Here is a 26076-nt window from a genome sequence, read left to right as displayed (position 1 = left end):
TTTTTTTTTTTTTTTTTTTTTTTTTTTTTTTTTTTTTTTTTGGTAGTTACAAATTTAATCAAATTCACCAACCTTGTATAGACTTAGGGTTCAGAAAATTACAGATAAAATATGAAGTTTTACTCAAAACAAACATTTGATATGTCTTTAGGAGGTTTTAAAGGTTACATAAATGAAATGATGTCAAAATACTAAGTCTATAAATTCATACGATTTAGGAACTCAAGTTACCACAATAAAAAATCTAGAATATAAAATAAGAACCTATCTTTTCTCTTTGCTCATATATCACTCGTAATGAATCAGACACAATGGGCCCCGCTCACCTCTTTCCATTTTTGGAAACGGTCACTTGTATACACTTACTTCAACATATGTCATGTGAATAACCATTCAAAAGCTCAGAATGTTGCCCTAGTGGCTTTCTCAGCCATTTTCATGTGTTAGGATGCCATCTCTTTCTTTCGAACCAAGATTTCAAGGAGGTAAGTTATATCTTAAGTCTGCTCAAAATTTCATATTTTTTTAGACTGAAATACAGCTTAGTTTTTAAAAAAACTATTTCTAAACAGTAATAATCTGAATACATATATAATGTATAATAATTAAAATGCGACTGTATTTTACAAAATATATTCTACTAAAACACAGCCAAGACAGGTCATTTTGTAAAGACCAAAGGTCAGTTTTATAATATTTTATATTGTTAAGTGAGAGTAACGTGTTAATCGTCATTGTAACTTCTGTATTGTTAGCCAGGCATGGTTGAAAGATTCAATATAATAAAAATAACAAATATATGTATAATGTTATGAAATTTAAGCTATTTAATCTAAACATTTATGTTTTTGTGTTATAATTTATAGTCATTCTAGAATTAAAGAGGCATAATTTATATTTATTTCCTAATATCGTTAATCGTCATTGTAACTTCTGTATTGTTAGCCAGGCATGGGTGAAAGATTCAATATAATAAAAATAACAAATATATGTATAATGTTATGAAATTTAAGCTATTTAATCTAAACATTTATGTTTTTGTGTTATAATTTATTGTCATTCTAGAATTAAAGAGGCATAATTTATATTTATTTCCTAATTTTTGTGGTAGTTATAAGATAGGTCAAATTTACCAAACCCATACAGAGATTTGTTAATGAAAATATAAAATATAAAGATTTTCCCTTTTTTGATAACATTTTGAAACATTTGATCACTATCAGGACATTATAAAGCTTTTGAATGTGAAATTTCAAAATTTTCTGATTCATAAAAGTATTTTTGATCTTAAAATGAATATTACTTTGCACGATAGATAGACAACATGTGAAAAGAAAAAAGACATGAGAGAAACATTGCTTAAGACTTATTTAAAAAGTTAGATATTTTGCCGATGATACCATTGAAATGTTTACTGATATACTTTTATGATGCATAAAAGTATTTTTAATGTTAGAATAAAAATTACTTTGCATGATAGACAGGCAAGATGTGAAAAGAAAATAAAGGCATGAGAAAAACATTGCTTAATAAACCTTAAGACTTAATAAAAAATTTTGATATTTTGCATATGAAAGCATTGTAATATGTATTGATAATCTGCCAAATTTCATTAACTTATGCTTATTAAATTAAAAGTTATAGCATGAAAAACTATAACAAGCACAAAATGGTTATGAGGTCAGTCCCAGGACTGAGCTTGTGCTGAAAGTTAAACTACTTTATTATTAAGTATTTAAATAAAAAGGGCATCAAAACATATTTAATAAATAAAATTTTAATATTATATAAATTTTAATTTATGAATTTTTAAAGGAAATATTTAAATAAGTTTGGTGATTTCCACTCCTATTTGAGCTTCTGAGTTTCAATGAAAATTACAGACTTGTTGAGACATAATCTAACCTTATAGCCTCCAGTCTTCTTGTTTTACTTGGATATAAATCAGAAAGTCCAACCCACGTGCCACACCCTCCTATTACATACTGCCTTTCAAAGAATTTTTTAAAACCAATAGAAAAAGATTTGAGTTCACTGATTTATGTATAATGCTAGCTTATTCATAAGACAGCTTTTGAATTATATGGTGTACACATTCAAAGATGCTATTGCTATGTTCACCTTAACCAGCTAAGGGAATTATTTTAGTACTAACAATAACCCTTACAAAAATGAAGGTCAAATTATCAACACTTTAAGTCTTTGACTGCAAAAAAGTAAAACACCCACAAAGAAGTACTAAATTTTTTTAATGTACAATTTTTACTTTTTATAAAAGTAACTAAAAGGTAAAAATTAGAAACCTATTAGATTAGATAATAAAACATAAGTAACAAGGTTAAAGATTATTTTCCCCACAAGGTATGCACACAAGTAGCTTGTGCATTAGGTAATTCACTACCGTAACATAAGCTATGTGTTTGCTAGGTGTTTTCTAGCTTACAGACACACTTCAATGAAAAATAAAACTATAAAATTATATTAAAATGGAAGTAAACTCTTATGAGCCTGAGGTTATTTAGGATAAATAATTATAATTTTCTGTTACAATCTGCAGTCACTCTAGAATGCAAAAAGTGTAATTTTTTTTATTTATTTGGGGTGGTTATAAGGTTTGTCAAATGGGCCCAACCTATATAGTTTTAGGTTAGATAAAATAACAGAAAAGATATAAGATTTAATGGAAAAAATAATATTAATTTAGGAGGATCTAGAGGTTTTTTTTTTCAAATGAAATTCAAAAACTAAGATGAAAAAACACCTTTTTTCATTATAACATGAAAGTCACCTTGCAATCAGACTAGCCATAAGTTCACAGACAAATCATTTATAAAAATACTTAATTAAAAACTGATGATTTTTATTTGTAAAAGACTTATGATGTTATCGTATGTATTGTTTCATGGTTATGTGGTGGTTGCAAGGTTGGCCAAAGTGACCAAGCCCATATAAATAGGGTTAATTAATAGGATTTTTTTTTTGTACATCTTTTAATCTTAAACTTCATTGTATAAATAGTTAGTAAGGAGCAGATCCCAGTTTTCACACACAGCATAACTGGTAACTGTAGTATCAACCTTCCAATATCTTACCTTTGCAAATTATACTGGGTTTTCAGAATCTTCTAATTTTTTTTATAGAATAATAATGTTCATCGCTCAGTGAAACCCCACATCCTCTCTGTATTTGGTGATATAGCTCTAGCCATAGGTCCCGAATTTAAAAAGTATCTGGAGATTGTTCTGCAAACTTTAATGCAGGCATCTTCAGCTCATATAGAGAAGGTAAGTCTATTATGCTCTCCACACTTCTTTATGTCTTTGCTGTTGTTTAGATGTTGTTATTCATATTTTGAATAAATATACACTAAAAGAGGAGTTGCTACTGTTAATGTACTTTTCAGTACAACATTGTGTTTTCATGTATAAAGGTTTTAATATCTGAATACAGTGTTGTACAATATATAGATTTTATGAAGCCCATGTAGTTATCACAGCCAATAGAGGCTACAATTCAAAATGTTCAGTTGTTGGCTGTTTTAATAAAGAGGGGATTAATTAACAGGAAATGAAAGAGGGAGTAGTTATGTAAAAACTGACAATAACTGCAGAATATGATTTCAAATGTAAATTATGAATTAAAAAAACAAAAAAAAGAACATGAGAAACTCCAATGTAAGTCTGCAGCGTACAATTCTGGGGTATTAGAATGATAAAAATACTTAAAAAAATATTTTGTAAATAATTATACACTAATAACTATTAATGATTTGGAACTGCTTTGTATAATTAAACCATGTGTACTTCAATCAGTATTAACTTTAGTTTGTATCATTTACTTATGTTTTTATTTGTTAGTGTTACCTTTTCAAAAGACTTAAAATCTGATGTTAAATAAATTATGAGTCACTATTATATATAGGAGCTTTAAAAAAAAAATTGTTAGTGTGAATTGTGTAGACAGCTTTTGGTAACTAATTTCTGTGTTAGATTACAGTTATTTCAAGTTTTCTAATGGAATGGATGTGGACGAACGTTAGTATACACTTAGACTAAGACCCAACCTAGAAGTGATTAGTGTTTAGAGGTTCATAGTTCATGAAAATCCTAAATTCTCTATCTGTTAACATGAGTACCAATTTTTTACACTATTTTTGCTCTATAACTCAGTTAAAAATGATAGGATTTTGATATTGCTTAATATTGCATTCATTAGACTCTTTGCTAGCTTATGCATATCTTTGTATGAGGTTGACTTCACTATTTTACCCAAATTACTAGTAGTCAGCTTGTAGGACTCGTAGGAAGTTGCTTGCTCCCATGTCAATTTTTGTTTATAGTATATAATTTGGCAGTTTTATAATAACATAGTTAAAGTACTTGATATGTTATTGTACATGGCTCACAATGTCAAAAAGCTTTATGATCTATTATGATCTGTTTTGTTTTATAGAAGAATAAAAATTAAACCTACTGATTTACCAGGCCACTTTTTTTTTGCACTCATAATAAAAAAAAAGACATTATCATGTCCCAGGTGCAGTTATCTTATTTGTTACTTCACTATTTTTATACATTTATAGAATTTACAGATATATATGTATGTACATATAAAAACACTTTATAACCAGTCAGTCAGGCAAACAAGTATTTAGCCAAAGTAAAAACCATGTATTTTTTTATATTAGAGCAGTCTAAATTTGAAGTCAAACAACATAAAAATGTTAATAATGTCAATTTATTTTGTAAAATAAAACATATGATAGTTATAACTATCTTAAAAAGTTTGAAGATCGTTAGAGAATGGATAAGAATAATACTAGATCTATTCCCATTTTATAGTATTGTGTTTACAAGTATCAATGTTTTTAACTTATCCACACTAGCTGTAAAAATGTTTCATTTTTACAATGATGATGTGATACCAATTACTTTTTTAGAAGTTATCTATGTAACACTAACCAAATTTTCAGTATTTCTTACATGAAAAAAGAGACTTTCACTATAATAGTATATTGTATTGATCAGTGTTGGCCATACAGTTCTAAAGTAACCTAAGCAAGTCAAAGTTAAAATAATGTTAATATATTCAGTAAATGATTAGCTCAGTCAGGTTATAATCCAGTGTTTTCAAAGTTTGTATCTTTATTTCTACTAATGTGATTGATATCAAAATTTAAAAATTTTCAATTCAAATTCTTAAATAGTTATTTATAATCATGTTTAGAAAGAAAATTATAGCATTGGTAAACAAGATGCCTTTTAAAGTCTAGACACATTTTGAGTTTCTGGAAAACCATGAGGCATGAAAATTTACCACTGCAACATTTAACTGACATTCGTCTTGTTGTGTGTTTAAAAAAAAATTGGTAACACTAGAAAGATGTTAAATTAAAAGGTGACTTATTGAGCAGTGTTTTGAGCCTAAACCCTTCATCAGGTAATGTGTTAAGCAGTTCTAATGAAAATACATTATAATTCCTTCTTAACCAGTTTGGTTAGGGGGCTCAGACCCTTAGATCTACACCTGCTTTTACCACATTTAAAGAATATGATTATTATTTACCAAAAAAATGGAGGGGAAGGGTTCTAGACCATCTGGATCCATGACTGGTGATACAATATTAGATAATGCAGTTATTATTTTTTATTTTTTTTTAATGGGCGGAGGGGAGTTTACCCTTGCTTTAGATCTATGCCTGCTTATACAACATTAAAGAATAGTTATTAATTCCAGAAAAAAATAGAGGGCATTTAAAACACCCTAGACCCACCTATCCTAGATCCATGCCTGAATATACAACATTAAAGAATATGTTTATGCAATTATAAGTTAGAAACATAATACACTGTAAAAATACCAGTAAATTCTGGTACATTACCTCCACTCACATAACTAGCTATTCTCCTTCAGTGCTGCCCTCTATATGCAAAATATTATGCATTTTATAAACCTTTTCTCTCCCCTCTATTTGAATCGACTGATTCCACTGTACCTTGCATGTAAATCAAGCATAACCCTCCACCAATAAGAGTGTGACATACTCTCATGATGCATGTGACTCCCCCCATTCAATTTTACCAATTATCACTTCTCATTTGGCACTACTTTTGTTCAGACGTTTTTTCTTTTGGTGGTCTTCTTGTGAATTGTTTTTCTGATTTTAAAAGTTTAATTTCTGAAGTGGGATTTCTTCATTACTTTTTTTTCTTTGCATTGAAGAAATCTTTTACTTTAACTTAATTTCCAAGTCTTTATTTTTTTTCTCACACTTCCATATTTTACATCAAACACTTGTTTGATTTATGTATTTCTGCAATGAATTTTTGAGGTTCATTTTCCCACTTTGGGTGTTATACTTCTAGCACAATTTTTACAGGCTGCATGTGGTAGAGATCTGGCATTGGATTTCTCTGCAATTATTCGCTGTAAGATTGATCATTATATGGGTCATCGTCCTTTTGAACTTGCCCCACTAATCCTCCTGAACAAGCCAAACCTGTTCTGGCCGACGAAGATTTGACAGCCTTCTTACACCACCAGAGTTTGCAATGTCTTTTCCTACCCATCCTGCAGAATCAGCTAGGCCTAATACGGCATTTTTCGACATGATTTCTTAGATATGTGATGTTTTATCCAATTTCTCCTTTTTTTATGATTCCTTTTTACCTCCACATTGTCTTGTTTGTCATCTTTGGCTCTAGCTTTACATGTGTGATTTCTCAGGTGTTGGTTTTTCTGGTTCGTGATGTGACCTTGTCCAAAATTGGTTTGCCACCTCTTTCTTTTAGGGATTTATGTATGGCCCTTTTTCTTTGGCATTATCTTTTCGATCATGTACCTGGGGCTTTGGAATCACGTGTGTAATCTGTGCTTCAACAGTATATCCTTTCCTCTTTGGTTGCACATTTGTCACAGTTAAAACCATGACAAGCTCTTATTCCTTTCCCATCCTGGTCCTTATCTAACCTTCCCTGTTCTTCCTTCCAGGGGTTTTTATACAACATAGATGGGCTGTTTGCCAACAGTACTGGAGACTAACCAGTGAAAGCTTGACTGTATGATTTTGTCACCCTTTGGCAATCTTTCACTACAGATCCATGGGTTCTTCAAGTGTTATCAGAGGGACTTGTCCTACTGTTTCTTTCCCCACACCCTTTGTCTCAGGTACCCTTTTCCATCCCCATGGCAGGTTTTATTCCAGGCTGTTTGTTGTTCTCATGAAAACCCAGAGACTAGGTTGGCCTGCCTCAGTCTAATTTTCAATCTGCCCTGTTTTACCTTGGAGTTGTTTTTCACCCTTAGGTGGGCTTTTTCTCCAGGTTTATAGATGACCAAGAGGAATGTTGCAAATGCTCATTTGCATGTCCCATCACTTGTGACCCTCTCTTTGGTTTGTTCTCCATGGGGTGGTTTATCTGTTTTTGGACTTGCTTCAGTTCTGTATGTTTTGTTGGGAGGTTTGGGCATTTGTTCGTCACTTACATACACTTGTGTTGCATTTTCTTATTTCTTTGGATGACTGGCTACTGTTAGCTCATTCCAAACAAGAGTCTGCATGTTACCCTTATCAGCTGCTCCTGAAGGTGGCTATAGTGGGCTAGTTAATCAAACTGGAGAAGTCCTTACTGCAACCTATTTAGTATCTTCTCCATTTTGGTGATTTTCTTTTTGAACACCCATCTCAGTCTGGCCTACGGCTCTTTCATTTTGTTCAATGGGTTTTCAGTTCTGTTACAGCTCACAAAACTCTCTCGCTTTTAGGAATGTGATCTTCCATGGTAGCCCTTATTCCCGTACGTCTGGCTCTTCTGTGGGCTTTTCATGACCAGTGGAATTATGCAAGGGATCCTTTGTTGGCTCTTATTACCCTTTCTCCTACTCTTGTCAACGATTGGAGTTGGTGATTGGACACAACTCGTATGTCGGTGGGTGTTCTGCTTTCTCCTCCTCGTGTGGATTTACACATTTCATGGCTCTATTCCTTTAGGGATGGAGGGACATGGGTTGATCAACTGGAAGCTTTGGGGTTTTGATCTGTGGCTGAGTGGTCTTATCATATTAACATCCTGGAGCTTCTTGCTGTAAGTCATATTTTGGTCCATTTTCTCCATCTGGCCAGAAATTGTCTGGTAATGATCCATTCCAACTTTTATTCAGTGGTTGCTTATTTGAATCACCAGGATATTTCTGTATTCATATGTTGGATCTTCTTTTTGGGCCCATATGCTCGATATTAATATCATTGCATGTCATGGATTGGATTCCCGTCCAAACAAAATCTATCCAATGGAGAGGTCTATTGATCCTTTTGTTTTCCAGTGGCTTTGACTTCAGTGGTGTACTCCTCACATTGAAGCTTTTCCTACGTCCCTTAACCACAAGTTGCCTTGGTTTTGGTCTCCAGTCCCTGTGTCTTCTTGCTCTGGCTTTTGATGTTTTCAGCCAGGGCTGGACCAACACATTTGGCTATCCTGTTGTTCTCCTTCTTCTCCAGGTGATTTCAATTGTCCTTAACACTCTTTGTTGACCATATTAGCTGTGGCTTCTCTAACTCCAACTTCCTCCTCTGTTACCTCTTCCTCTGACTCTGTCTTTTCTTCACCAACCTTAGTCACTGTTGTTTCATCTGGAATCTCCTGTCTGCCGTTTTCATGCCTGGTTTTCATTTGGTCATTGGTAAGGAGATCTGGCTTCTCCCTATGGTTAGCTTCTTTTCTGGCTTGTTTCATTTGCCTTTCCTCCATGTAAGTTTCTCAACACTATTGGAATGTTTTTTACATCGTTGGTTTCTTGGTCCAGGGTTTTCCCCTGATTAACCCACCGTTCTTTGTCATGCAGATTTCCTCACATGACTTTTGGATCACAGATCTTCTGCCTCCTCAGTCTTGGAATTTCGGGCAGCCCTGTCCCACACCTTTTGTTTTTCCCAATCCTGCACATATTTACCTCTTCTACACTTTACCTGTTGATGTGTTGCTTCTGGATTCTTCATCTATGATTGAACCACTCTTCCAGTGCTCCTTGTTTCACCTTCCCTTATGTCTTCCTTCCTTCTATTCACCTGTGAATGTCAGTGGTCTGTTTATTTACCATCAATGTTTCATGTACTCTTTATCCTTCTACATATCTTCTTTCTCTGGATTCTTTTTCCACTCTAACTCTTCAGCAGCTTGTGAGGATAACTCCTCCATTTTGTCGCTTTCCCATCCTTCCGTTTCACACATTTATCCTTGACCTGATCCGGATAGACTTCTATGTACTGCACATGCTTTTCTCTGTTATATTGCCTACACAGCTTCCTTCTGTGGTGTTAGTTCCCACCTTTTTCTTCCTTGGCAGCTCTCCTCTAATCATGATATTTCTCCTTCCACCTTTGCCAACTGGGTTCATCTTTTAATTCGATTGGCTTATTGTTCATTATTGTCTTCTTTCCGTACCTTGTTTTGGGTGTCTTCTCGTCTAATTCATCATCTTATATTTTCATTGGCATTTCATCTTTGTTGTTCCTTGGAGGTGCTTCTTCAATTGGGCATGTGGACTACCCATGATATGTTTGTCTTTCACTATTTACACCAGATCATGTTGTTCTTTTTTTTCCTCTTTGGGTTATCATTTTCCACCTGTAGCTATTCTTCAGAATTCAGTGAGACTTTGACTGGATAAGTTTTTTTTCCTTTTCAGGGGCCTTTTTCCCTTTTATTATTGCTCATTGTTTGGATCCCACTCTGTGGCGAGTGGTGCTTGACCAGGTATTCTCCACCACGTTTTCCCCCTTTTTTCTTCTAGTGGAGTTTGAGGGTTAATGAAATATAGGCAAAATATAGAAATGATTATACAACCATTCAGTTGAGAGTAGGGTGGTGGTGTTCTTCTGGTGTAGATTACGTGATATTCTCTATTATGAAACACATCTAAATGATAGTGAGCCGTCAAATTGTAATTCTCCCTCATCCTATCCCCTTGTTGATGCCGGTTACCAGTGGCTGGGTTTTGGATTTAGAGTTGAACCAATCAATGCAAGTCCTCACACGTGTTACAGATGTCTATATTCCTCCCTCAATTATACTCTTGTTACTCCATCCATGTTGTGGGTCACGGTAGAGGTACTTGCAGATTATTATGGTTCTTCCCCTTCCGCTATCTCTTGATGCTTAATATTCCGAGGATGTTACTGTAGTTGCGGTGGTTTTGGTCAATTTCACTTTTGAGGGAGATGGTTTGCATCACACAGACATCTTTTCAACATTGGATGTCTGGTTCCTGGATTGATTTCTCAATTTTTCCTATTAACATGTGGCCTGTTCATGGGTCTGAGGGTTCTTGATTCTGTTTGGCTTCATGAACTTGAGGTTAGCTGGGTTTTGGATTGAAGTTGACTTATCACCGGTATGATCCTCTTTCCTACCCCCTCTTGGATGTCAGTACCTGATGGCCAGGTTTTGGCTTGTAGTCACCTTGCTGGTGGTATGATCTTTTTTTCTATCCCCACATGGATGTTGGTACCCAGTGGCCAGGTTTTGGATGTAGTTGACTTGCTGTGTAAAGTCCTTCACACTCTAGCCACTAGGACACATCCTTTTAATTTTACCCACTTTTATAATTTCTGTGATAGATCTGCATAAATATATGGTTCGGATCATTATCTGACCCTAGTTCTCTCCCACTTGGATGCACTCCTCCGTTTTCTGCCTATGCATGTGACCTTTTTCTACGATGGGCAAAGAGTATGCCTGGTTCAGAAGTGGTCTTAGAATCTGACTGTCTCCTCTTAGGGAAGGTCCTTTGGACACTTTCGAAGGATACTTCTTTCTTTCCCTCGCACCGTTCACCTCCACCTATTCAATGTGGGATTCTAGATATTTATGGGAGTAGAGGTAATTTACTGTATCAGAAATTATAATTTTTCCATACTGAAAATGTATTTCTGATAGGTAGGTACCTCCTCTCACACTTCCCACTGAAAACTGGTACTTCCATCTTCTGCCAAAACTTGAAGTGATAGTTTAGTAGAATTAAATAAAGGGAGTCACATGCATCATGAGTGTATGTTGCACTCTTATTTATGACGCATGATGATTTGCTTGAGAAACACATTGGAATCAGTCAATTCTAATGGAGTGGAGGTAAAAGGCATGTGGCATGTGTAAAAAAATATTTTTTTGTACATAGAGGGCAGCACTAAATGAGAACAGCTATTTATGTGAGAAGAGGTTAATAGGTATCAGATATACATTTTCAGTATATAACTTTACCCTTTAATTTTTAACTCTTAAATAGTCAGAGTTGGCAGTGGGTGTTACCACCCATTTACCATTTCTTTTGTCAGTAGTTCAAATTAGTGGTTGCAGCAGATAGCCATAGTAGTCTTACAATAACAAACACAGGATGATCAAGTTTAATAACAGTTGGAATATAACCTGAGACCCTCATATCATCTCATTCTGCCATTAGGTATTTAACAAGAAAGAAATATAATGGCAGTATTTGATTACTTATATAATTGAAATTATCAGAAACACTAATTTGAATTATTTGATTATTTTGGTGACGTTAATCAATCAATCATAATTTCAGTTAATCAGTTAGTTTATAAGACATTAATGGATGTAATTACTACTCATGGGTAATATATTAAATCACCTAGCGCTACGTACAGTAGCCATATAAAAATCGCATAATTATTTGGAGAGTGAAGGGGACAAGATTCAACCCCAATGGAGAAAAGACATGCATGTCTCAGTGGCAGCATACTGGTCTGGGAAAGGGTCAGTATTAGTGCCCACGCTGACCTTTCTGTGCTATGAAATGGCATTATGGGTGCCATACAATATAGTAATGTAGCATTATAACTATGTTACTATATTGGCCAAACTAGTTAGCAGCTTTCTAATAAAAGAAGGTGTCAAGAAAATATGACCAACTTACTTATCAAAGTTGAATTTAATGTGTGTGGGATAATTTGGGAAGATACTTGTTAATGTTGATCAACTGGAAGAAACTATGGTCTGGAAACAATATTATCCCAGCAGTTAATTGAGTCACCCATTTTAAGCATATACATGTATAACTTGAATTAGTGTTGTCGTAAAAATTTTCTTTTATTGGAATGTAAAACTTTAGTATTAAATGAACATTTGAGAACATGGACACCACTGCTAGATATTTGCATATCAGATCACGTGGCTCATCATCTGACACTTTTTTTTAATAGCAGGTAACTTGGATGCCATTAAGGTTACTTAATAATTGTGCCTTGTTTTTCCTAGAATATAAACATTTAGGTCATTGTTTAGTTCTTTTTTAGCTGTGTATAATGAATTAAACTTTGGTCATCTTATCTGGACTAAAATCTCTTGTTTACAATTTATGAGATGCAATGATGTCACCCAAATTGTCAATTAGTTTTTAATTTTCTAACGATTTTATAAAGTAATGATTTTTAGTTCTTAAAGTAGTTGTAAATTGATTACTGTTTGTGACAGATAGACTATGACATGGTAGAGTATCTAAATGCACTTCGTGAAGGATGTTTAGAAGCTTACACAGGTATTGTTCAGGGACTCAAAGGGGACCAAAGTGCACCAAGCTGTGAGTTTATTTCAGTTTCGTTTTTGTCTTTTATTTGAATGTTTTAGTATAAATAAGAACAATCTATCAGTAAATCATGTTTTTTTATAAGAATATTGGAACTTTAATCTTTTAGTATTTTTGAAAGACAAACTAATGATTCTGAGAATTTGAGCATCATAGATGGTTCCATAAAAATTATATCATAGTGTTGAATTCCCTCTATGGTCTAAACCCCATAATTATATGTAGCAAAATGAAGTAAAATGGTTTTGTTGTTGAACTGAGGGAATTCCATCTCGTACTACTTTTTTATTAATGCAAGTAAAATAGATGAAAATATAACAACTAAGATTCAGTTATATGCATGAACTATATTTGTATTTGTCTGGTTGCAAATTTTAAAGACTAGAAGACAGAGAGTTTGTATTTTTATACTAATCTTAAAAATAAATAAACTTTAAAACCTTGCATCTTTAACTTTATTTGTGTAATTAATAACTTATGCCTTTTGTTATATTTTTTTATCTCAAATATTATAAACTATTAATGATATAAAATGGTGAAATAAGGTTGTTATAATTACTCGTCCATCTCCTTTAGCCGATGTCCAGCTTGTTTTACCTCACGTACAGTATGTAGTAGAATTCATCAAACACCTAGCTCAAGACCCAGATCACTCAGATGAGAACATAGCTGCTTGTGCTGGTCTTATTGGGTAAGAAGTTTTCAATGCTCTTGTGTACAGCATTATTTTGTGGGCAAACTTCTTATTCCAAAGTTTTGTTCATTTTAATGGCTTTGGTTCCAAATTCTATAAAGTATTATTAATTACAAGTTTTTGATACTTAGGGACCTTTGTTCAGCCTTTGGATCAAACATGTTACCACTCCTTGATAATGATGTCATTAGTGACTTACTTACGAAAGGCCGTCGCTCCAAAGCTACTAAGACCAAAACACTAGCTAGTTGGGCAACAAAGGAAGTTAGAAAACTTAAAAATGTTGTATCTTCATGGTAAGTTTTTTGTTTGATAAAAAAAATTAGAACTTAATACAAGTAGTTCAGGTTTGACTTTCAGCTGTGTCTAAACACATAATTTTTCATTGTATTGTTTTGTTCAATTTTTGAGTTGTTATCACAAATGAAGATCAGAAATAATTTTTTTTATTTTTTGCAAACATTTAGAGAGTAATTCTTTATCTTATGATTTATATGCTTAAAACATTTATTTTTAGATGTTTTTAGTAGCTACTCTTTGAACATTTTGTTTAGAAGACTACAAATCTGTTTATAGTGTTTTTATAAACAGTATACCTCTAAGTAATCTTTGATAGGTTGTTTAGGCAGAATATTCATAATAAATCTAAGTTTGAAATGGACAACAACTGCCTGTTGTAGAAATCTACAAATGTAGAGGATGACGTTTCAAAAGTCTTCCACCTTTTGTCTTCAGGTCAGTGTGTGTGTGGTGTAGTTTGGTCTTTATAGTGTCCTAGTGGACTGTGGAGAGCATGTTAGGATTGGTTGGCTAAAACACATTTCTGATTGGAGGAGAGACTTCCTGTAGCCTCAACCAATGGTAGCCACCGTTTACTCACCTCTAATCCTGAATCTCTGTTTAGTGAAGGTTTTATTGTGTTAATGTAAAATGATTCTTTAATTTTTCTTGTCTTCCAAAATTTGTCTGTGTCGATGATACTAGCTTTTTTCCAGTTTATGTTGTGTCCAGTTGACATGGCTTGTTCTGCAAAGGCTGAATTTTGTGTTTTCATGAGTCTTGTGATGTCTTTATGTTCCTTTATTCTTGTTGAGAGTATTCTTCCCGTTTCTCCAATGTATGTTTTGTTGCAGGAACACGGAATTTCGTAAATGACGTTTTTCTGTTTTTTGTTGGTAGGTTTCTGTTTGTTCTTCACCACAATGGATCTTAGTGTTTTGTAAGACTTCCACCAGACGTCTATGTTGAATTTCTTAGCTTTTTTGTTTGAGTTTTTCACTGATATATTACAGGTATGGGAGGTATATGGTTGTAGTGTAGTGGTTTCTTTATTTTTCTTTTCTGTTGTGGTCTTCTTCAGGGAGTTCTTGATGAAGGAAGAGGTGCAACAATTCTGTTTAAAACACCGTGTATGATGTTTTGGCGTTCTGTTTCGATGAATGTGTTATCACAAATGTTTTCTGCTCTCTTGTTTAGGCACTGGATTATACCACGTTTTATCTAGTTTTGTTGATAGGACTGAAAGTGGGTTTTTCTGTATAGAGTTGTGGTGATTTTTCCCTCTTTTCTGCTGATCAGTATGTCAAGAAATGATAAGCTATTTTGTTCCTCTATTTACATGGTGAAGTGAATATTCTTGTCTACTGAATTAAGGTGTTGTAAGAAGGCTGTTAGGTTTTCACGACCGTGGGGCCAGATAACGAAAGTGTCGTTGACATAACATCTGTAGAAACTTGGTTTTATATGTGTGGATAAAAGGGCTCTTTCTTCAAAGTCTTCCATGAAAATGTCTGCTAAGATTGGAGAGAGTGGTGATCCTATGGCTAGACCATCTGTTTCTTTGTAGAATTTCTCGTTGTATTGAAAATAAGTTGATTGTAGGCAAATAGTCGTTAGTTCCATGATGGTGTCTATCTTCATGGCAGTTCTGTGTGATAGAGAGTTGTCATTCAGCAGTCGTTGTCTGGTGATACGAAGGGTTTCTGAGGTCGGAACATTGGTAAATAGGTCTGTGACGTCAAAACTGACTAGAATATCCTGAGATCTGATGTGTGGCTTTTGAGTTGTTCTATGAAATCTGTTGAATTGTGAATATGTTATTCGATATTCCCTCATAGTGGAGATAAAACAGGTACCAGGAATGTTGCTAGTTGATGGCAAGGTGAATTTATAGCACTGACTATAGGCTTTAAAGGTATATTAGGTTTGTGTACTTTAGGTAGTCCATAGAATTGAGGGGGGAAATTCTCGTTGGTTCTTAGGTCTTTGGCTAGCTTCTCGTAGATTAAGTTTTGTTTCCTAAGTTTGTTCAGTGTTCTGTTGATGAGTCTTTTTGTCTTTTCTGTAGGGTCATTGGTGATCTTTTTGTATTGATGTTTGTCTAGTAACTGCTTGATCTTTGAGTCGTAATCTTTGACGTCTAAGATGACTATACTGTTTCCTTTGTCTGCTGGTAGAATCTTGATAGTGTCATCCCGTCTTAGACGGTTCAGTGCATTGTATTCTGGTTTGGTGATGTTAGGTTTTGGTTTCTTGGCATTCCTGAGGATGGTGTAAGTTTGATGTCGGAATTATTCAGCCATGGGTTTTGGGAGGTTTTGTGCAGCAGATTCTAAGGTTGCAGCTATGTCAACTGCTGGAACTGTGCTAGGATGTATGGCGAAATTTAAGCCTAGGTTAAGGATCTTGTTTTCAGCATCACTTAGTAATCTCGAACTGTAGTTGTGTACTATGTTTGTAATCATAGGGGTATCTGTCTTAATGGGAAAATGTACGCAAATGTGGAAGGTGTTAAAGAGGACATCGCCAAAGCCAAGTGATTTTTTTAATCAGGGCATTGACAAGCATCATTGATAAGAATGGAGACTATTTAATTTTATAAATGTTTTGTTTTGATATATATAAGTTGTTTGGGTTATTTCATCTATAAAAAAGCGACATTAATTTCTTGATGACCTAATACTTGAATTGCAGAATGGCTCAAATGAATTGTTTTGTTTATCACCTTCAGTATCCTCATGTACCATTGATTATGAATCACTGTTCTATAGGTAACATGGTCTACCATAACTCTATCAGCATATTCATTACAATAAGCCTTATTTAGACATTATGTAGTTGGCTAAATTTTATATGCACTATTTATTTTATAATAATGCTCTGTTGTATTGTTTCAGTAGGCTAGCTTTGGTGTTAAATGTTTTTGGATTTCATATTATGGGGTATTTCTCTTCTGTAAGCTTTATATCTTGAGTGTATTCACCTGAGCTGTGACTGTTATTTGGCCTGAAGAAAGATTTGAATGTATAAACATGATGAGTTATCTAACTTTTTTTATTGTTAGAAATTCTGACTTTTACTTATATATTAAAGATATAAACATGTATGGGAATTTCATTGTGTGAAGTACAGGTCTGGCATAATTATCGTTACAGGTCTCTTGGGTCTGCTGTTTATCATGAATAAGTGTCAGGAGTGATTAAGACAATGATTCCTTTAGAATGTCAAAATTGTAAGGGTTGTAAGATATTTTCTCAGTCTTCAATTTCAGTTCAAATACAATTTTCAAAGACAGTTAAAACCAGATACTGATTAAACTTAAGCAACACTAGTGATGGGATAATACATAATTTAAAAGAGAGGCAGTTGGACTTCACTCTCATCAAGGATATGTATGAAACATTCTTGGGAAATGTGTTGCATTCTACAAAGTTGCATCATACACTAGAGATGTTTTGAACAGAAGTTTTTCAGAGGTCTTATTTAAGGATATTTCGGAGTCTTATCAACTCTCCTACTTTTATGTATGCAATATTACTGTTATTGTGCACTTGCTGATCTAAGTGACTGAAACTTCATATTGAAAAGTAATGTCATAAATTGTAAAAATGTAAAGCTGCTTCTACCAAACATTCAATTCTGAGCATAAGCTAAATGACTGTTTGCAGTTTAAATCATAAAAATAAACTGTGGGTAGTAACTGTGTAAGTGGGATTCTCAATAAAAACAGACTTTATTAGGACCTTCACAAGTTTAACAAAATATGCCCACAATTCGTAAATATCAGGCCTGGACTTTTACAGATAATACACAGCTGAAGTCCAAACTTCTGACTCAACAATATAACCTCAGTACAAGAAGTTAGGAAAAAAGAATCAGAATGAGGAAAAAACCTTTGTAAATTATCACAAGACCTGTTTAATAATACAAAACTTACACATTCTGATTAATTATAAACTTGCAACATTTGTAAGCTGTATCCAAGTTTCAAGCAGTATCCAGTTTAAAACTCCACATTCTCTGGTGTGTGGTTTATGTAATGTTTTCTTCTCTCTTTACTACCAGACAACAAGATTACAACTCAGCATGAAACAAATATTGGCTGTTCACAAAACATCTGATCAACTTAATGTATATTACCATTAACTTTAATTTGATATGAGTTGGCATCATGCATAAAGAAAATTAAGAGACAGCTCAACTAAACAACAGAGGAAAAGGTGCATAAAATATGAACATAATAATAATTTAAAAAATTAAGGAATGCTATTTCACAGCCAACATTGTTTTATTACCATGATTTGCTCTGTCATGACTAAAATATTTTACAAGTTACAGTTCACTGTAGTTGCTGTATAGTATAGGCAGCTTTTTGAAAAACATAGCACAAATATTAAACTTGTTATTAAATTTTATAAGAATTTTTAAATATGTGTGTTACCATTTTGCATGAGTATTTTAATCTGTACCCAATCTTAAAAGAACTTACATTTGTAGCAAGCATTTAAATATGTTATAGTAAGTACCTGAGGCTTAGTAATTAAATTAGCTATGAATTAAAAGGCTTTATATATGAAAAACACTTGAGTTAACACTGTTTTGGAATATTTATAAACCAATCTTATGAATCTTAATATATCTGTGACATTAATTCTGTTTCTTTTCAGATACCATAATAAATTGCTGAAAGGTATTTTATAAGCTGAGATCTGTTCAAGTTTAAAAACAGCCACTGGAGGGTGCTGCCATAGAAGACAGCATGCACTACCAAACTTTGGAGAAGTGAGAAAGAGGGGATGAGTGAGACTGTGTGAATGCGTCCTCTGTTATACTTTTAAAGCTTTCCATTTGCTTAACTTCCAATCCAAAAAAAGTAAAACGGGAAAAAATTGCCACTGGTCTAATCACATTTGTGAAATGATACAGATTTGGGAAGGGAATTAGGGCTCAACAATTTTGTCACCTGTTAATGAGAATTATGATAAGAACAATAAGGTGCTACAAAATTGAAAAAAGGTATCTTGAAGACATTGTATAAGTAATTAATGTGGTTTTAATTAAAGTGCCTAAATATTTGGGTGGAGAAGTCAAAAGATGAATGGTAGATCCCTAAATTTTAAAAATATTGCCACATCATGCACTTTTTATTTTCAATCCAGGAAGCTGGCTTTCCTAAAACTTCACTGTATAAAAGAGTAAGGCATGTAAATTAATATTTTTAACACTAGTAAAGAAAGAAGCAAAGTTCCTTAGTTTTTCTTTTTTTCCTTTTTTCTAATAATATCTAAACCTCATATTATTGGCAGTTTGCTTCAAACAGTTGATGTGGCAACATAAAACAAAGCTGTAAAACAGTAACCAGACCAAGTTCCTTTGTTCTTGGCCTTTCTTTCTTTCTTTTTTTTAATAATATCTAAACCTCATATTATTGGCAATTTTCTTCAAGCAGTTGATGTGGCAACATAAAATAAAGCTGTAAGACCGTAACCAGACCAAGTTCCTTTGTTCTTGGTCTTTCTTTTTTTTTAATAATATCTAAACCTCTTATTATTGGTACTTTTCTTCAAACAGTTGATGTGACGACATAAAAAAAGCTTTAATGTTGCTTAGTGTTTGTTTAAAACTGATACTACCAAAAAAGTAACCAGAACATGACTTTTTTTTACCTTTTTTTATGAGTTACTTGTAACCAAAGGCAGGCTTACACTCATTAAAATACTTTAATGCTGTTATGCATGATTGGGTGAATGAAACAAAATTCTGATTTTTTTCTGTGTTCTTTGTAACTAAAAACTTGCTGCTTTTTGTAATAAGGTTAGCATGAAAACAATTGCTTCATTTCTGAAGCTTTAAGTATCTAATAAATCTACTAAGTATTATTTCATTTCTAGGCGTTTTGTGACTTTATAATAACCATTTTATTTTTTACAGTCTGACTTTTGAATAGTTAGGCCATGTAAGGCTAATTTATTCATTCTTGGTTGTCTCGGTATTGTTTCATAGCCTGTGAGTAGAATTTCTTTATTCTCATGTAAGTAAAAATAATGTTGTTCAGGATAAATACAAACTGATGTAAGACCAAAAGTTAAGCTATACAACAAATAATTGCCATGAATGTTCTGTTCTTTCTTCAGTGTGTTTCATAAACGTGCTTAGTAACTTGAAACAGAGAAGAAGCCTGTTTACTTGTTGGTTTGTGATATTTGTTTTAGAAAATTACACAAAACAAAGAGATTAATTTAAGTCAATAGGTTTTTCTTTTTAATTTGTACCATATGATCAGGCATGTCTAACTGAAGTTATAAATGCTATTGACCAAAATAATCTACATCAGTGTTTGAAATTGTGCAAGAAAATATTTAGTTGTTCAAATATTCCTACCTCCCTCTTCTTTTTTTTTTTTTTGTAAGATGATACTCACTTCAGAACAGTTGAAATGTTTTTACAATTTTTATTTATGTACCTTATTTAATGAACACAGCACATCCTCTATTATAGGTAATATGAGTTGCCATGGAATGCTTAAAAAGTGCTGTCACCTGTCTAAAAAAAAGATATTCAGATTTATTATTTTATTACAGCAACAAAATCATTGATGTTTGTCCCAAGTGGTAATGAGGTAGGAAAAGGTCTATGGGGGCTATTTCAGCTTTCAAGAAAACATCAATTATCTAATGAACCAAGTGAATTAATTATTTACAAACCTTTTTCTCTTTTGCTAATAAAAAAAAATAACAGTGGTACTGGTATGAGCTATATTAATATTAATTTACTTTTTAAGATGATAGTGTTGCTGTTTGGAAGATCTCTACATATATATATATATATATATAGAACACAATTGAAAACTAGTAATATTTAATAAAAAAAATAGTTTTTAGTAAACATATAAGTGGTGCAGTTTCTTACGAAATGTAAATTAGCTATCAATCATTTTAAAAAATGAAATTAAATATATAAGAGTTATGTAATAATTAAACAGCCTGTCTCAAACCATCTTTTCAATAATCTTGTGAGTATTGAACTTCACAATAAAATAAAAGATTTGGATATAAGCATGCACATGCAGAAAAGGATTAAATTTATATGACACTTTTTATCTTTAGTGCCCTTGTGGTATTCTCAAGTGCACCAATTTCCTTGGATAATCAAGTAAATTCCACAGAATAACAATAGATTCAACAGAAAATGTTATGCAAAGTCAAACTGTATTCCCTGACTTTTTACTGAGTTGTGGACAAAAAAACGAAACTGGAAACAAAGAAAATCGAGTGACACGATCTTTTATTTCACATAATAAAACAATTTATGTGAATGTAATAATTTAAGACAGAGCACTTCTTGGAGGTTTAAGAGCTTTTTATGAGACCTACTGTAGATTTATGTGATGAACTGAGAAAACATGCCATTATATACTCAAATCAATAAAGTCATGCTATCAGAGTGCATTTATTTTCCACGTCACTGTTGGTTATTCCCATCAAAAAATAAAAGAGGTTGTAATTTCAAGGTATTACCTGATTGCCAGTGGTAAAAGATTGCTGTCTGCTTTTATATAATATGTTCAACTTTATAGGAATCCTCTCCAAAAGAAGGTGCATGTGCTAGTACAGGTGAAAGAGTCAGAACAATGGATAACTAGGTTGAAAGGAATCTAGCCAACCACATTCCTTGACTGATTTGTTTTCTATAGTTAAAAGTACATAGAACTGTATGCATGAAGAAATTTTGAAAAATTCCATATGAAATAGGGGTAAAAAAAGGATGCCAGCATACTCATCTTTCCTTTTACGGTCAGAAAGTCTCTAATTTATAATTTAATGAAGTAAATTTGCACACTGGTCAAGAAACCAGAGTAACTTACTCTCACCCCTTGTAAAACTCTTAACATGACAGACAAATAAAACAGGTATTACAACTTTATAAAGTAAAGTGCAAAACTCACAAAGAAAATTCAACATCAAATCAAAATGAAACATTTTATAATTGTATCAAATTTTTGGTTTTTATATTTAAAAAAATTGGAAATTGAAGCAACCCTCCTCAAAAAGTGAAGTATAATTGATTATATATAAAATACAACATTAATACCCTTTATAAAACCAACTAGAGCTTACCAGGTTCAAAGTACAAAAGTCTTTGGCATTACATGAAGTAAGACACTAAAATCAAAACAATACAAATAAATCCTATAATATCACAAAATGACTTTTTTTCTTTTTTTCTTTAATAGCAAATTGGAAAGAAAAGGCTGATTACATCAAGTTCATAGAATAAACCCTTTATATTAAAGCAAGATATGATAAAAAAGATTTATAAAAACTGAAATCCTGTACCAGATAGAATATTTAACAGCAAAAAGAAATGCATGATAAACGTAAAAGCAACTATATTACATATGTTACTAAAGTATTTATATTGAATGATGAAAACATAAATATGAAATATTTATATGTTCAAATATTGAATTTCTTTTACAGTAATGTTGTGGGTTATACAACAATCCAAGACTGGAACCTCCACCTTTATTTGAGTCCCAAGGATGTGGTAGTTGACCTCTTGCTGGCTGCGACAATTTGTCACATCATTTCTTTAGCCAGTGCTTTCTAGGTCTAGACCAGCTCAGTAGGAACAACTGCATTTCATTTTTACTTCGTTGTTCTTCCCTCTTCTGCACTTGTATTCTTCTCAGTTGTAAATTGACCATGCCCCAGTCCAATTAGTAACCTGCTCCTGATAGTGCTGTTTCAATATTTGGATTTGTTGTAGAGTGGGCTGCTCGATAGTAACCAGTGGGGGGGAGTTGTTAACAATTCCAGTCTCATTGATTATGTAACCACTTGGGTGGTGGTTGAGCTGCAGCCAAAAATGTAAAAGCCCTGATGTCTTCCAAGAATGTCATTGCGGGTGTGAAATTTACGCTATAGTTGCCTTCAGAGAGCTATGATAGATTTTCTGTATTTTAATTCTGGGAAGGCTGTTTGGTTTCATTGTATGATGTTCCCAGCAGAGGTGTATATATGTATTATGTGATGTCACTTTGATGTGGTTAGTGTTAAGCCCCTCAGTCAGTAAGAAAATGAGTACAATAACCCCAAGGTGCATGGTGAGCAAGCTTCGTTTGATCACCATGCTGATTTGGATATTAACTTAAACTGCTAAGGTTCCCATTTCTTGTTCGCAATAGGTCAGAGGGTCGTAGGGCTAGTCCACTGGAATCCTTAAACAGTTCCTTATATCAGATGTGTCAATCTGTGGTGCATCTTCATTTATGCCGAGGAGAAGGAGAGGCTGACTCTTTGAGTCTTCAGCACCTCGAAAGTAGGTCTCTTGTTCTGTCAAGTTGCAGAATATAAAGTTCTTGTTGTAGATTTCTCCATTTTGGCTGTGGTTGGTGAACAGTGAATGTTGTACCAGAAGAGTTAAGGACTTAAATAGAAAAGTCAATAGTGAAATGTAACCAACTGTATTCTGATTGATCAGAGGTTCGACTTAGAAGTCTTGATTTAAAGTTGTAATGGCCTGGGTATAACTCTTCTATGGTCTATAGCTCAATTAGGTAGAGTATTATGACAATAGAACTATAAGATTAATGCCCAGATTAATTGATAATTCTGTAGTATGTTTTGTCTATAAACAGTATAACTTTTGTATTTGGTGTCCCAGGTATCAATAAATTTGTACTTTCCGCTGAGTGCTCAGACTCCTAGTAATTATCCTCAGTCTTGCAAACTGATTATATTATAGGCCCTGCATCTAGTATCTGCTGATACCAATCATCCTGACTGTAATAATTGAGAAGCTATCACCTGAAATCTCTCGGTGAAACTTTGCTCAATAGTTTGGAAAACCCGGCATGGGCAGGTGGTTAGAGCGATCGACTCGCAATCTTAGGGTCGCGGGTTCGAAACCCCGTCACACCAAACATGCTCGCCCTTTCAACCGTGGGGTCATTATAAAGTGACGGTCAATCCTAGTATTCGTTGGTAAAAGAGTAGCCCAAGATTTGGCGGTGGGTGGTGGTGACTAGCTGTCTTACACTGCTAAATTAGGGACGGTTAGTGCAGACAGCCCTCGCGTAGCTTTGCGCGAAATTCTAAAACAAAGGTTGCTATGCCATTTTGGCCCAATTAATCTTGCGATCTACAAACCATCTTAACTGTAGTAATCAAATGATGGTCAGGCATTGTTGTACATACATTTCAACACCACTTGGTAATTTGGAAAGAGAAACACTACTTCTTTTCAGACATTGATCTTGTAGTCAATGAGTGTCCTAGCTATTGATAAGACGTTTAATGCCAGTCATAACTATCAGGTTCGGCTTGAGGATCTTCTTTCTCGTCAGACGTTCTTTAGTTAATGTTCTATAGTTAGAATTATATACCTCTGTATGCAGTAGCTTGGAAAAATCTATGAATAAGAAAACCGTACTTTTCCGAAAACATATTTATCTCAATGTCGCTTTCTGAAAGTATGAATAAAATTAATGAAGAGTGGCAGTCAGCCAGAAGGTTAACATATAAGATTGGAATCGTATCTTTGATGTTCTCAATAGCTGATTGTGAACACACGTAAAAAAGTATAAAAGAAGTATGTACGTATGTTTTTGCCACATACACTTGGCATGACTTTTTGCCCACTGACTTGATATTCAACAGGGTTTCTACAATATGGTATATTCGAGGATGCACTTGAAATGTGGAGGAGTAACGTGGCTTGAATCACTTTTATCAGTTTCAATCATCTCGGGGTGATCATCAGGTACATAGAATTTGATACAAATGACACCATTTATGGCAGGAGTTTTCTTATAAAGATATCTTATTGGTTCACTATGTGCCTTCTTCGTTGTCCATATTTCATGTGATGTTCGATGGATCTGCTTTCATTCAGCCTGACTGACTGGCTCACCAACATTACTTCAGAGTAAGTCTTGTAAGCCATTCAGTAAGTAACAACAAAATATTGTTTGTTCGTTAATAAAGAAAGCGTGCCAGTGTGGAGTACATATAAGATTGGTGTTTTTTACTCGCGACTGATACACTTCAAAATACAATAAAAGATTAATCTTAATACTTTAGCATAACAATAGTTTTTATCACAAAATAACCAGTACCATCTTTAAATATGACCTTTCAATATTTGTCTCATCTGTTTATGATAAACAACATCTGAAATTATTTAAAGATGGTCCTCTTACCAAGAATGGAGGCAAAGAAGAAAATACGACCTTCAAGTGAGAGAAATTACAGAAGTGAAACTATGTATTCCATACGCTTGGAAGTGGAAATAGATGGTTCGTTTCTGCTAAATATTCTAAGGTAGTTCCACTACAGGGAAAACAGTTTTCATAAATATTTATTCGTGTCCATTACTTGTATGTGAAATTCCCATTTTATAGGTCCCTGTCCTTTGAGAGAGTAGATTTTTATATGTTTTCAGTGAGATATAAGTAGTAAAGATGCACGAATTCGAGTTTGTTGTTTTTTATACGATTCCAAACTTGTGCGTCTTGTTTTTATACATTGTATCCTACTATCGTATTTAGTACATGTGTAAGTACGCTCATTTATCAGTGTGCAACCAATTCATAGTGTTTTTATTTAAATAAAGAAACAAATTCACGACCTGATCGCATTTTCAGTGTAATCTAGTTGTATATAGTTCTAAATAGATCAGATATATTGTTCTTTTAAAATAAAAGTAAATCCAGAAAACATTTAGGTTTGAATTCGAAATCTATATAATGTCCAATGTGGCTGTTTTTCCGTACAGCGTCGAGTTATCTGTTATACGATACATAATATTTGACCACTATATCTAATATCATTGTTTTACGCGGCTTGGTTATGCATATTTTTAACATAGAAATCAGTAGATAAACAGGAACTATAACACAAGTTTGCTTCTTTAGTTTCCACTTTGAAACAAACATTTAATATGATTATGTGCTAAAAATAGTGAATTCTTATTTGTTACGTTATATGACATATGGACTAAGCGACTAAATCAGACACTAATACAGTTCAGTTAGTCATCTCTAATTTAAGACTGCTTATCAGAAGAAAGGCTTAAAATCAATAGTGCTTACCGCCTAACCGAACGTAATGTTGATTGTTACAAATATAATGCAGAGATCTACAGTCAAGTAAGCTAAGTATTTGGTTAAATCTGACCCATTTTATTGTTTGTTATTATTATGCTTTTTTTCTTTTGATTTTCTGGTGAGAACTAGTCTATGGTTTGCTCTCATGGATATTACAACAACAAAATGAAGTAAATTGTAAGCGAGTGCTATTGAAATAGGTAATGACCTAATGAATGTAAGAACAGTTTTCGGCAAGTTCAATTTTCCCTCTAAGCTTTCAATCAATCAATCATCTTTTCTAGTCATTGTCAAGTTTAAATATGCCGAAGGCATGTTTTTTACAGAGAACATTTAACTATTTATTTCATTACTTTAAGGGGCTAATTTTATTCTGCTCCAAGAGATAATTAATTGT

General features: G+C 33.3%; 1 protein-coding gene across 4 annotated transcripts in view; it reads left to right on the top strand.

Annotated features, from left to right (window-relative positions):
* LOC106458018 (importin subunit beta-1-like) overlaps nt 1–19786 on the top strand; it is a 109891-nt gene extending 90105 nt beyond the window's left edge. For 2 of the 4 annotated variants that reach the window (XM_022384127.1, XM_022384128.1), the window contains exons 16-20: nt 3141–3284; nt 12486–12591; nt 13174–13288; nt 13423–13587; nt 16726–18207. In XM_022384127.1, the coding sequence (XP_022239835.1) occupies nt 3141–3284; nt 12486–12591; nt 13174–13288; nt 13423–13587; nt 16726–16756 (561 nt within the window). In that variant the 3' untranslated portion in view covers nt 16757–18207. Of the gene's footprint in view, nt 1–3140; nt 3285–12485; nt 12592–13173; nt 13289–13422; nt 13588–16725; nt 18208–18237 lie in introns of those variants that run through there. The other 2 variants (XM_013917467.2, XR_002610291.1) reach the window with 2 other exon arrangements.
* Nucleotides 19787–26076: the final 6290 nt, after the last annotated feature.

Source organism: Limulus polyphemus, unplaced genomic scaffold (genome assembly GCF_000517525.1).
Source record: "Limulus polyphemus unplaced genomic scaffold, Limulus_polyphemus-2.1.2 Scaffold404, whole genome shotgun sequence".
Taxonomy (NCBI): domain Eukaryota; kingdom Metazoa; phylum Arthropoda; class Merostomata; order Xiphosura; family Limulidae; genus Limulus; species Limulus polyphemus.
The sequence above is the reverse complement of the archived record's forward strand: the minus strand, read 5'-3'. Positions and strand labels throughout refer to the sequence as shown.